Source organism: Solanum verrucosum, unplaced genomic scaffold (genome assembly GCF_900185275.1).
Source record: "Solanum verrucosum unplaced genomic scaffold, falcon-dt-bn FXZP01000268.1, whole genome shotgun sequence".
Taxonomy (NCBI): Eukaryota; Viridiplantae; Streptophyta; class Magnoliopsida; order Solanales; family Solanaceae; genus Solanum; species Solanum verrucosum.
The window spans coordinates 3,168,700-3,182,951 of NW_026019957.1; the positions used below are offsets into that span (position 1 = coordinate 3,168,700).

General features: G+C 32.8%; 1 protein-coding gene across 2 annotated transcripts; it reads left to right on the forward strand.

Annotated features, from left to right (window-relative positions):
• The first annotated feature begins 8,045 nt into the window (after positions 1–8,045).
• LOC125814642 (U-box domain-containing protein 52-like) lies at positions 8,046–13,189 on the forward strand. Of its 2 annotated transcripts, XM_049494112.1 has the most exons (11): positions 8,046–8,268; positions 8,354–8,407; positions 9,656–9,759; positions 9,907–10,028; positions 10,222–10,436; positions 10,521–10,596; positions 10,738–11,035; positions 11,152–11,253; positions 11,334–11,762; positions 12,047–12,802; positions 12,997–13,189. In XM_049494112.1, the coding sequence occupies exons 1-11, from the start codon at positions 8,064–8,066 to the stop codon at positions 13,054–13,056; spliced, it is 2,421 nt and encodes an 806-aa protein (XP_049350069.1). In that variant the 5' UTR covers positions 8,046–8,063; the 3' UTR covers positions 13,057–13,189. The 2 variants fall into 2 exon arrangements, with proteins under 2 accessions (XP_049350069.1, XP_049350070.1); XM_049494113.1 differs by lacking the exon at positions 8,354–8,407.
• Positions 13,190–14,252: the final 1,063 nt, after the last annotated feature.

Below are 14,252 nucleotides of genomic sequence, written 5' to 3' on the forward strand. Positions count from 1 at the left end.
TAGGGATAAGGCACAAGTACCTCCTGGACAATGACCGTAATCTCAAAGACACATCTTAACTAAACTAAGGCCTTATTGCCTTGAACTCATTTGTTTTGTAATTTTATACACCTTTTGGCTTACGTGACACACTCCGTGACTCCACGTAGTTGAGGCGCGTGGGAGATGTTAGATGCCACATAAGCCAAAAAGGTGTACAAAATTACAAAAAGAATGAGTTTTGGAATAATAGAACCTTAGTTTAATTAAGGTGTGTCTCTGAAATTTCGGTTATAATCCAAAGGGATACTTATGCCTTATCTCTTGTATTTACAAGGGACCAAAAGAATCAAAATTATATCAGATTTTGGCACTAGAACAACACTAAAAATTGCAGCAAAAATGCACCAAAAATGCACTATTCAACTAATGTAAAGGTAGTCTTAATCACCCATCCACAATTCGCATCTCATTCCACTTGTCTTCTTTCCCATCCAAATTTCAACACACTATTCAACACAACAAATCACTGTAATCGAATTCAATGACTTCTCCTTAAATCCAAGAAATAATCATATGATAACAAGTAAATCTAGAAGAAGGTGCAGATGACAATAGTCTCGCAAAAAAGTCTATAAGTTACTGAAAATATTGAGGTATTAAATAACGGATTACTCTAAAGGTGTACAAAGCGAAATGTTGCCATCATATCATAAAAGAAAATGTTATTTTATTATCAGATACCTTGTTTAACCCCTCCCAATTGTCAGAATTTTCTTTATGATAAACCAAAGAATTTATTCATTAAACACACAGTTGGTAGGAGAAATATGTACAAAGGATTATGAGTGGCTCAACTCAACCACAGTTAACTAGCAAGTAATCCAAATCATCTATAGAAGTAGTGATTTTCTCTTCACACCAAAGAAGTGAACAAAATGTTACACTTTCTCTATATGGAACATTCTTCTATTTCTTTCATTTCAGACAACCCAAAAGATAAAACAATGGTGTAGTTCTCATATTGTCTTCCTCTCTTTGTCAATCCTACATAGCTTCTAGCTTGTATTGGTTCCTCAAATGTCCCTTAAAATGAAACTCAACACGTATCCGATGATATCTTTGAAGAATCCGAGCAACATAGCCGACCAGTACTAGAACTACAATGCTCATAATGGGCATTCAAACTCTTTGAAATTTTATGTTATGAATTGAGCATTCATCTAGAGGTTTCTCTACACTCGATCGAACTTTAAGGTCACATCTACCATTTTACCTATCCACTTACAACAAGAAACTAAATCTCCATCTACAAATTGCATTACCCAATTGTAAAACCAAACTTTGACGACTTTTGAAGTACACACAAATGGAAAATACCTAAATGTGAGGTTTTGAGGCCATAACGAAGATGGGTTTGGGGGTTTCTGCTCTTGTTGTATATGGGTTTCATTTCTATTCAATTTTTTTGCTTAATAAACAAAAATTTCAACTAGGGATGAAAAAGTTACAATCTATCAAATCTATGAATCAACAGCCAAGAAAACAACAAAATTGAGAAATCAACAATGTCAAAATGAACCCAGAAAATTGGGAAAAGCGATTTCTACACATCAATCAGTTCAAGATTCAGCCATTGAAGAACATACCTTTGGGCTTTGCTGAAATCGATTGAGAGAAATTTATAATTTGGGCTAAAAGAGAATTAAATTTGTGTAGATTTTTAATTTGGTTGATTTTTTATTTTTTAATTTGGATGAAAATACGGGATACTCAACAAGCACCATGTTATGTTCACCTTTATTTTTTTTGTTTGAAGAAAAATGAATTTATACAACTAGATAGAGTTGTAATCATTTTGAAATTTTATCGAATTCAAATTCATAAAATAATTTGAACTAAATTAAATTTAGAATATACTAGTTTAAATACATATTATAAATTAATATAATTAAATTAATTAGTTAAGTTAAATAAATATGAATTTAATTAAAAAGTTTGATTTTAATGAACTAGCTCGTCAAACTGAGTTCCAAATGATGAACACAAATTGTTAAGTTCAAATATGTCATTTTATTGTAGAGGTTCAATTTGATGTCATATGTCAAATGACATGGTATGCCAAAGCTAATATGATCATGTAACATGTCCAAATGACATAGCATGTCCGGCAAAATGAAAGGTTAATAATAAAAATATGGTCTTAATTCATCTGCGATCCCTTAAAGTTATTCGCATAATCCACTTAGACACATTATCTTAGGTTTGTTCCGATTGAACACTTTTATTAGTCAAAAAAAATATCTATAGAACATTTTTTGACAATAAACAAAAATTAAAAATTGTGTGTCATACACTCGCCACTGACGTGGCATAATAACTAATGAAAAAATGACATGTGGTATTGGGGCCCATAATATAGGAAATACTCTAAAACCTATGTTTTCAAAAAAAAAAAACATTTCTTTCCCTTTTGCAGAAGCCCAGAACAACGCACCCACCCCCGACGTCCATTCTTCCCCATTTTTTTCTGTCAGAACACACACAATGGTCGTCGGTTAAAACCATGTGCACTCTGATAATCATCCTCACTCCACCTTTTGAACTCTTTAACGATTTCAAAGAAAATAATTTCATATTCGTATTAGTTTTGTCAGAAAAAATGGAGTTTCGCCAGAATTATTTTTAACTCTATTTGATTTTTGTTTTTGATGAAATTCTTTTTCACAACTCAAATGAAAATCTTTATCAATAAACTCTTTTGATTTATTGTGTTTTGATTGGTTATTTATTTAATTAACGTTTTCCGATGACGATAACAACAACCATGATATTGATAATGGCGGAATGATGCTAGAAAGAAAGAATGATGGATTATTTGAGAAAGGGGTGTGTCGATGGTGTAAAAGGAATGGTGGACGAGGGTTCTAGGTAATACTATTGAATTGAAAAGTCCCATTGGGAAAGATGAATTGGGGAAGAACTGCCATTTTTTCTTTAAAAAAAAATATGTTCATATTATGATTTTTCTTTTGTTGACGTATTCATTTTTTATTGGTCCATAAAAAGATTTTTTTGGCTTCACACGCCTCTTAAATGTGTATTACACTTATAATGCCATGTCATCAAAAAGTATTAAATAGGTACATGTATTGAAGGGTAGAGATGTTCAATAGGTACAACCCCTAGTTGAGGTGTCTAAGTGAATTATGCGAACAACTTTAAGGGACCGCAAATGACTTATGTGTATACAAGTGACATGTACCGGTCAATCAAATATTGTCATGTTACTTAAATATGATAGAGCAAAAGAAGCATGTTTCATTCTACAACTATATATAAGGGTCCTCATAATTTCGAAAAAAGGACCAAAATTCTAACAAGAAGCTAGATAGAGCTCATGGATGAAAATCAAGTTCACCAAGATTCAATGTTAAGCTCAAAAACTCTTAAATTTATGTTCGAAAAAAAAAATCAAAAAAATCATAGAGAATATAGCACTCATATATTGCAATCAAACATAATAATTGTTGTAATATTTTTTTATCTTAATTATTACTTCCTCGACACAAATTTATAATCTACAAAAATGTTTAAGATTTTTGTAAAAAAAAAATAATCAACAAAAACAACTACATGTAAGAGGTTACACTTGTAATTAAGTGGCATTAAAAGGCACAAAATATGTTGGACGTAATACCTTATATTAGTGAGAAAATTCCCTACATTTTAACCAAGTTGTTGTATAATTATAAAAGTAGGAACTAAATTAAAATCAAATAAGTGTGTATATATCTGATCCAGCTAAATAATGTTTAAATCGTTTATGGTATGGAGTCAAATTTTAATGGAGGATAAATGGAGTATAAATTTTACCTTAAAAACATTTTTGACCTTTTTTCAAATAAGAAAGAACAAAGTTATTTTAAGGCAAGGCAGATAATTTCACTAGTATTAGAATTCTCATTAGAATAAGTTACAGTTTATATAAAACTATTTCAAGATTATTATTATATTAATTACATAAATGTATATGAAGAAAGGAAATAAAAACAAAGTGATTTTGATTCCAAAATATATGGATTAAGTTCATTTTTAATGGAAATTCTAGTTATTCTTCAATCTTTAGATTTCAATTTGTTGAGAAGTTGATTTGAAAATTTTGATATTTTATGTGTCGATGGTGCAAATAAGCTATACATTCTAAAGATGAAGTATTACACATTGGCCAAAGATGAAATATACATTTCTTCATTATAATATAAATAGAATTAAAGCTAGTTAGGACAGAACATATTTCATGATAAGTATTTCAATTCATAAAAAGTCGAGTCTCTTGTATTTAGGAATAAGGCACAAGTATCTTCTAGACAATGACCGTAATTCCAGAAACACATCTTAACTAAACTAAGGTCATATTGCCTCGAGCTCATTTGTTTTGTAATTTTATACACTTTTTGGCTTATGTGACACACTCCGTGACTCCACGTAGCTGAGGCGCGTGAGAGAGGTTTGGAGTCACATAAGCCAAAAAAGTGTACAAAATTACAAAAAGAATGAATTTGGGATAATAGAACCTTAGTTTAATTAAAATGTGTCACTAAAATTTCGATCATAATCCAAAAGGATACTTATGCCTTTATCTCTTGTATTTACAAGGGACCAAGAGAATCAAAATTATATCAGATTTTCGCACTAGAGCAACACTAAAAATTGCAGCAAAACTTCATCAAAACAACATCATGATTTCACCAGAACAGCACAAAAAATGCACCAAAAGAGCTGGACTAGATATACAACAATAATACAACACAAATTGCACCAAAACAGCAGAGCAGAAAGATTCAAAACTGCACTAAAATTGCAGCAGAAAAGTATCGAAACAACATCGGAATTGCACCAAAACAGCAGCATCTGAATAGCCTCTAAAACAGTATTAGATTTGCACCAAAACAACCACCATAAAGCACCACAACTGCACCCAAAATAGCAATTGCAAATCACTGAAACAGCCCCAAATTTCACCTAAAGGAACTAAATTTAAGCCGTTAGAATAACACATCCAAATCAACAATGGAAGCACATAATACCTGATTGTCAGGAACTAGTGAGACTTGTCCATAAACCTCATTAGACGCCGCATCTGCCTGTAATCAACACACATATGCAAACCAAATGCCAGGTAACAAAACTAAGCAGAGAAAACTACATAAGCAAATAATTGAACCAAATATTCAATAAAAAGGAAAAGAGTAAAAACTACAGAACATGTCACACAGTAGTGTTATCAGGTTCAACAAAAAGGAAAAGAGTGAAGTTTATTATACAATATCAGTGAACACCTGTACTAAAAACGTAGTTATAATTAGACATGTCCAAACTTTAGCCTAGTACATTGAACATTTAAGTGCTGCATTGATCATCAGGAACCACAACAAGTGCCAGCCATCGATTTTCGTCCTTACGAAAAAACCATAACTGCACCATCATATTAACCTTGAGACCATTTCTCTGGTGCACTGACATCCAGTCATTCAACAACACATAACTAGAACTTGAATTCATTGACCACTTAGCCAAATAAATGTTGCATACTTCAAGTGATGGCTCAATCAAATTGAACTTTATCTTGGACATTCTGTTGCAACTATCTCTTGTATCCAAAATCTCCTTCTCTTGTGCATTCAAGAATTCATCAGGATTAACAACTTGCTTCACTGGTATCGATAAACGCATGTGTTTCTCACTTAAATCAGTACTATAAAGTGGCTTCTCAATCACTAACGACACTTGAGATATCGAAACCCCTAATTCTTGAATCTTCTTCTTCAACTCCTCTGGCAGAACAGCTTGTGAAACTCTGTTTCGCCTTTTGAACTGAAGCATTTTCTCGGCTTTTTCTTCAACTTTCTCAATTGGCTCTGTGGTGAAAGATTCAATCTTTGGGATTACTGGAACCTCGAAATCTTGAATTTTTTCAATTGGCTCTGTGGTGATCACACTCAAAGATTCAATCTTTGGGATTACTGCAACCTCGAAATCTTGAATTTTTTCGATTGGCTCTGTGGTGATCATACTCAAAGATTCAATCTTTGGGATTGTTGGAACCTCGAAATCTTTAACTGTATCACTAAATTCATTCTCTTCACGAACTATGAGAGTCGAGGTACCTCGAAATTTGTACCTCGACTCTCTATGTATTTTGCTTCTCTTCCTACAAGGAATAAGGTAATATAAGTGTTCAATAGCATCAACACAAACCTCATTCTTTCTTTTTTCCTTCACTTTTCGAATCAACTCTTCGCGTTTTTCCCTCTTCAGCTCTTCTTCTTTTTCTTCATCTTCTAAAGAAATTACACATTCATGTGTAACACAAGAAGATGAAGAGTCATTCATATTTTTCGTCCATTGATCATCAAACTCACAACAAGTATTATTTTCTTGCACCACAACTCTAATTCACAAGAAAACAACACAACTATAGAGAATTGTATAATTTTTTTGATATTATTATACACGGAATATTCAAGTTATTTTATAGTTATACTAAAGTTTTCCTAGTTCTAACAGAAGAGGAAAAATAATGTAACTTGTCTGTCAAGTCTTTGTGTTATTGAAGGTTTAGAAAGGTATTTTACATTAAATTTGATTAACTCAAGTAAGAAAACAAATTCACGTTTGATTAATTAAGTTTTTCTGTTTTTTTTATTTTATTTAGGATTGTAATTTATGGTAATTTTCGTATAGTTTTTAAATATTTAAATTTTAAATTTTAAAATATCAAATTAATCTGATTCAATTTAGCGTGTATATTAGTTGAAGTACGGTCAACAGCTCTCGTTTTATAAAATATTTTGAATTTGTAATTATCTATTTTTGGTATACTTTATACAAAATCTTTTTTTTTTTTAAATCTTCTTCTTTTTCTCTTACTTGGTGTGCATATTCACAACTTATTTAAAAGTATATGATTTCAAATAGGTCTTCTTTTTTTTTTAGCACTATTCTTTTCTTAGTGAGTAAAATCTGATTTCTTCTTATTTGTTCTAATTTGAATAAAGTTATCTGGTAATAGATATTTAGTGAGTAAAATATGTGATTTCTTCTTATCTATTCTAATTTGAATAAAGTTATCTGGTGATAAATATTCAATAACGTTAATTGAAGTGTTATAAAAAATAAGTAATAATTATCCAAATGGAGTGTATCATATATAATTTAAAATATAATAACATTTTTATTCCTCACTTATTGGTACATTCTCCCGATTTTCTAGTCCCAATTAATTGTTTCGGTTCTTATATTAAAAGAAATATGTTGTATTTGATTAATTTTAAATTATATTACCCTCAAATATAAATTAATTAAACAAGTTTAACAAAACACGTGTGATAGGTAAATGATGAAACAACTACTCCCTCTGTCTCAATTTATATTACTTACTTTCTTTTTAGTCAGTCCCAAAAAGAAGTAACAATTTAACTTTAAAATGCTCATTTTATCCTTAATAAAATGATTTATTACAACACAATTTTCTATCATTCATTTTTAGATCAAAAGTTTTAAAAATTTGTATTACTTAAACTCAGTGTCGAGTTAAACAACTTCACCTAAAATGAGATAGATGAAGTAATAATTTTGATAAACATTAAATATAGTGGTCAAATATTCTAAGAACTAAAATCAAAATTGAAACTAGAAGTTTGTTATGATAATTAATACTAGTAGTGGTTACTATTACATAAAACCAACTAAGTATCCACCAAAAATGGAGCTCCAATCAAATTCTCTGAATTTTTTTAATCACTAAAAATCATATCTTTCTTCTCTAAGGTAAATTCAAGAACAGATCAAATTCAACTAAGTGTCATAATTATCAAGATTTTCAATTCTACGATTAATTTTGTCATCAAGAATCAATACAATGGGTTGAAGATAGAATTACAAACAAAAGGCCACAACAACATTTTTATGTGTTAGATTTGAACAATTCTTTGTGTAATACATATTTGGATTAATAATAGAATAGGAATGATCATGTATTGTTGAAAATATATATATAATTTTTTTTGAAATTGAAGAAAATGTGGCCACCACCACCAAATATGAGTGGAGAAAGAATGCCACTACCAAATAAACTAATAGCAGTGTCAATAGATAAAGATAGAGGAAGCCAAATTGCTTTAAAATGGACTGTTGATCATCTATTAGCCAGAGGACAAACTGTTCTTTTGATTCATGTCAAATTAAAGCAATCTGCTAATGCATCTGGTCAATCCACATCTTCAAGTAATTCTTCTAATCTTTCTCTTTTAAATATTTGTTTGTTTGTGCATGTTATGTTTTTTTTTAATAACAGTGTATGTACGACCAGCTTGCTTGGACCTCGACTATCCCATGGAATACCTGCTACCTCCTACCAACACAGGTATCGGGTGACTCTGGGATTTGTTTGTGCATGTTGAATGTTGTAGAATGACCACTTTTTTACAAATCAAAATAAGTAGAAATGTTTATGTTTAGGAGGAGTGTTTTATTGAATACATGTTACCTTTCATCAGCACGAGTACTAGGTAGTTATGGCATTTCTTTGTGCAAGTTGAATGTTGTAGAATGACCACTTTTACAAATAAAAAAAAGTAGAATGTTTATGTTTAGGAGGAGTGTTTTATTGAATACATGTTACCTCTCATCAACATGGGGTATTATTTGTGCCTGTTGATAATGTAGAATGGCCACGAGTATCAAATCAAAATGAAGATACTAAGGACTGTTTCATTGAATACATGTTACCTCTCATCAACACATATACCAGATAGTTATGATATTTGTTTGTGCATGTTGATGTTGTAAATGGCCACTTGTACAACTCAAAATGAAGATATTAAGGACTATTTCATTGAATATATGTTGCCTCCCGTTAGCACGGGTACTAGATATATAGTTATGGGATTTGTTTGTGCATGTTGATGTCGTAGAATGACCACTTTTACAAATTAAAGTAGAATGTGTATGTTAGTAGGCGGAGTATTTCATTGAATACATGTTACCTATCATCAGCACAGGTACCAGATAGTTATGGTATTTGTTTGTGCATGTTGATATGGTAGAATGGCCACTAGTACAAATCAAAATGAAGATATTGAGTAAATTGTGTCCATTTGGGATCCCATGATAGGAATCAACTTCAAGTTGTGCTTGAAATGTTGTTGATGGTGGATGAGTTTTTGATGTAGTAGCTGAAAGGTGCAAAACTTTAAGCGCGATGAACGATTTACATTTTTATCAAATCTATGCTAGTTATTGTAAGCAAGCAAATTTGCAACGTCAAAACTAGCAAAACATGATTGCATAGCGGATGACTCTGTCTACTTAATGAGTTTGAACCCTGTTCTCTCTGGTTTTCATCCCACTTCATCGACCAGTAAGCCACATCCATTGATACTTTGCATGTCGAAGTCTTATTGGACTTATATCAAACTTTTTGTCTGATTTGGTTGTGTTAGAGTTAGGAGTTCATTGCAAAGTTGAGTTATAGTTGATCGATAACTCTGTCCACCAAAACTTAGACAAATGGAAAGAAATCACCTAATGTTTTTTGCTACTTCATTATGTTGTTCTAATTAGTGTGAAATCACATTGTTGCAGAAATAACTCTGTACATTTTACATTTCAGAATCAAACCAGAATTCTGATGAAGGTGGATCGGGAAATATTGAATTGGATCAGCAGACAAAGGAACTGTTTCTTCCTTTTCGAGTATTTTGTACACGAAAAGATGTTAGTAACTCAAAACTTTAGATGAATTCACCTATAAATATGTGAAAAGAGTAACAAACATTTCAGAAAATTTGTCAAGTCATACTAATTATGTCCTTTCAGCTTTCGCGTTTCTAACTTTGGCACTTCTAATCCTTAAAAACACAGATACAATGTTATGATATTGTGCTAGACGACACGGATGTAGCCAGAGCAGTCATTGAATATGCGACTCGAACAGGAGTAGAGGTATTGATTGTTGGTGCTTCAACGAGAGGCGGTCTTCTCAGGTATGACTCTGTATGCTGCAGATTTTCCTTACATTGCTTCATATAGAACTTTAAAAATGACTTTTTTATGAGACGTCATACTCTATCACGAATATATATGTCTGTTCAATTTAAAACCCTCGAATATTACAATCTTCATAGGAATATGTCGATATGTATGCTACAAACTTGGCTTAGAATGTCTGCATTGCAGATTTAAAGCCAAAGACATACCAGGAGGCATTTTAAAAGGGGCTCCTGATTTCTGTACTGTACATGTCATCTCCAAATCTGGAAAGATCTCATCTACACGTGCTGCTTCTCGCTCCGCGCCTTTTGTCCATCCACTACGTCACCAGTTGATGCAGCCAGTGAGCACCAAATTTGCTCCATTTGATACTTCAACACCCTCTTCTACTAATTCAAGAAGTGAGCCAAATACTAAAAAAAGTAAAGTCCTTCCATCAAGTTTTTGCTGCATCCTGTGGTTCATTCTTTAACTGCTTTGTGTAGGTTCATTTCCAGGAGGTCCGAAGCCTGTTTGTGATCCTCCGCCTTCTACACTTCAAAGTGATACAATGAGTTTCAAGTAAGTGATAACCTTAATCTGTTGCATACGCGATCAGAATGTCATAGTCAGTGATGCAAGTTCTTCAGAACATTTTGACATTTATAGTTTTGCATAGTTTTCGCGTCTGAAGGACTAAGTCGAATGTACTATTTTAAACAGGTCTCCATTCACTCATAGGAAAGGACCTAATGGAAAGCCATATGAAATCTCTTTGCCAGACACTGACATATCATATGTCAGTTCTGGAAGGCCAAGCATTGACAACATCTATTCTTCATTATCTGATAGTTATGAAAGTGGTGGACCGACCCCTCCTCGGCTTTCAGGATTTTCAGACTTTGATAGTCAAAGTTTCGATTCCACACAGTTTGGGCGGAGATCCGTGGACACCACTCCACCAGAGCTATCACTTACGTTATTGGACGGTGATAGACCATCATTTTCCCAAGGACCAGGAGTAAGCATTTGTAAATTGCTAGATCATTCATGGTCTGCAACATATGTTTTTGTCTGATTGAACATTCTTATTCATTGAATGGCTATAAAATAAAATTCATTTCTGTTGGCTTACAGGATGATATAGAAGCAGAAATGAGAAGGCTAAAGCAGGAGCTTAAGCAAACGATGGAAATGTATAGTTCGGCTTGCAAGGAAGCACTTACAGCAAAACAAAAGGCACGATAAAGGAAACTATTACTCCTCACACATTATTCATAATGATTCTACGAGTGTACTAACATGCTGTCCATTTGCAGGCAATGGAACTTCAACGCTGGAAAATGGAAGAAAAACGAAGATTAGAAGAAGCACGTTTAGCTGAGGAAGCTGCACTAGCACTTGCAGAGAGGGAAAAGGCAAAGTCTAGAGCAGCTATAGAGCATGCTGAGGCATCTCAGAGGCTTGCAGAACTAGAAGCTCAGAAGAGAATCAGCGCGGAAATGAAAGCTTTAAAAGAAGCAGAAGAGAAGAATAAGATACTAAATAAACTTTCAAACTCTGATGTCAGGTACAGGAAATATACAATCGAGGAGATCGAATCTGCAACAGACTACTTTGCTCAAACTCGTAAAATTGGAGAAGGAGGCTATGGGCCAGTGTATAAATGCTATCTGGATCATACACCTGTTGCAGTTAAGGTCCTCCGTCCTGATGCAACTCATGGACGACAACAGTTTCAACAAGAGGTAATTCAGTGAAAGCTCCAAATGTAATGCATATATAAAAAAAGGGCATCCCGCATTTACCCAGGGTCTGGTCAAGGGCAGCATCCTAAGGGGTGTGATGCAGGCAGTCTACCCTAATGCAAACATTAGTGTCTGCTTCCATAGCTCGAACCCCTGACCTATAGGTCACACGGAGACAATTTTACCATTTCTCCAAGGCTCCATTTAATAATGCATATATATTAACATGTTAAACTAGTATAGTACAATTTCTAATTTCGGAAACTCTTTATCTTCCACTGCAGATTGAAGTCTTGAGCTGCATACGGCATCCTAACATGGTGCTTCTTCTAGGAGCCTGTCCAGAATACGGGTGCTTAGTATATGAGTTTATGTCTAACGGAAGCTTAGATGACCGTTTATTCCATCGAGGAAAGACACCACCACTCTCTTGGCAGCAGAGGTTTCGGATTGCTTCTGAAATAGCTACTGGTCTACTTTTCCTACACCAAAGCAAACCAGAACCACTAGTTCATCGTGATCTAAAGCCGGGCAACATTTTGCTTGATCGCAACTTTGTGAGTAAGATAAGTGATGTTGGCTTAGCCCGACTAGTCCCTCCATCAGTAGCAGACACTGTCACTCAATACAGAATGACATCAACTGCTGGAACATTCTGCTATATCGATCCTGAATATCAACAAACAGGCATGCTTGGTGTAAAATCTGATGTATACTCCTTAGGAATCATATTCTTGCAGATACTAACCGCGAGATCACCAATGGGACTGACTCACTATGTTGAAAGAGCAATTGAGAAAGGGACGTTTAACGAAATGCTTGATCCAGCTATTCATGATTGGCCCTTCGATGAGGCTATGCGTCTTGCCAACTTATCGTTACAATGTTCTGAGCTAAGACGAAAAGACAGACCGGATCTTGGCAAAGTTGTCTTGCCAGAGTTAGAAAGATTGAGAGCACTTGCTGAAGAAAATTCATGTCCATCACTTATGTACAATCTAAATATCTCACCAAATCATAGCCAAGTTTCCCTCTCACGGGTAAGTTACGAGTTTAACTTCTATACACTATCAGATATCGTTAACCTGTACAATAAGATAAGTTACCTAAAACATATATATATACTGATCATGTAACCTTCTTATTTACACTGTCAGTATATATAACGTTAAATCCATAAACTAAACTTCATTAGATCTTTATTGACAACGTTTTTTCTATATGATCTATGCAGGATAACTTAAGCTATCCGAATACAATGCCATCGAGCTACGAGAGCTCAAAAAGCCAATAAAGTACAAGGATCTAATTGATGAGAATTTTGTTCTAAAGTTATAATTTTCTTGTAAGAAAAAAAGGACTTGCATTATTCCTCTTTTTGGTCCTATTATTTGTAAGTAACATTTTCTTCCTGGTACGGAGTCGCCTTTGTTAGGGAGCGTTTTACCCCTAATGAAGGACTTTCCAGCGCGAAACTAAATTTAGTCGTGCTCTAATGTGGGTACTGAACACCGAATAGGAAACAACAAGAACATTTTCTTCCTCTTTTCCAAGATGTAAATGCTATTATATAGCCCCTATTTTTATTAGTTTGTACAGATTTGGTGTAAAGAGAAAGAAGAATTTGTTTGTTAATTCAGTTATTATTATAATATTAACTTGAGATTACTCTAGAAGCTTATAAACTTTAAATTATGAATCTGCTTATTAACTCGAATAAAGTCTAAATTGAAAAATTTGCAACGTGACCTAAAATTGAATTGTGAAATAGTAAGCTAGAAATACGTTTTCCTTTTGTTTGACATGTATCGAATCCTTCAAAAGCTACATATTTATGGAGAATTCAATACAAATGCGATAACATTTGTAGAGCCTCTTGCACAACATTTTTTAATACTTCGCCTTTTCTTTTCACCATATTAATCTCTCTCCATATTTATTGAGTAAGAATTACGGTGAAAATCAATAGTTAATTATTTCTCCGTTTCTTTTTATTTGTCACATTTCGCTTCCTAAGACTTAAGAGTCAAAGGACATGACTTTTGACCAATATTTTAAATTTATTTTTTTCCACCATATTAGTATAAGAAAGATTGCAACTTATAGTGTTTTTTATATAATTTTTGAATATCTAACTTTTAAATTTGAAATATTAAATTAATCTAATTCAATTTAGCTCTGAAAATTAATCAAATTAATTCTCATGAAGATAAATGTGACGAATAAAAATCAACAAATGGAGTATAACTCGATTTTCTAAAATAACAACTATTTTGAATATGTTATTTTAACAAGAGTATTTTTTGGCTTAGAATCCTGCACTAAAGTGAGAAATAAATATGACAAAATCACATCATATAATTTCTTTCTTTAAAATTTTACTTAATTAATTCCTCCCTTCACAATTGTCTAGGTTCAATGAATCTAGTATCTCAAAATATTTGTCATTTTAAAAATTTAAGGCAAAATTAATTACTCTCTCCGTTTATT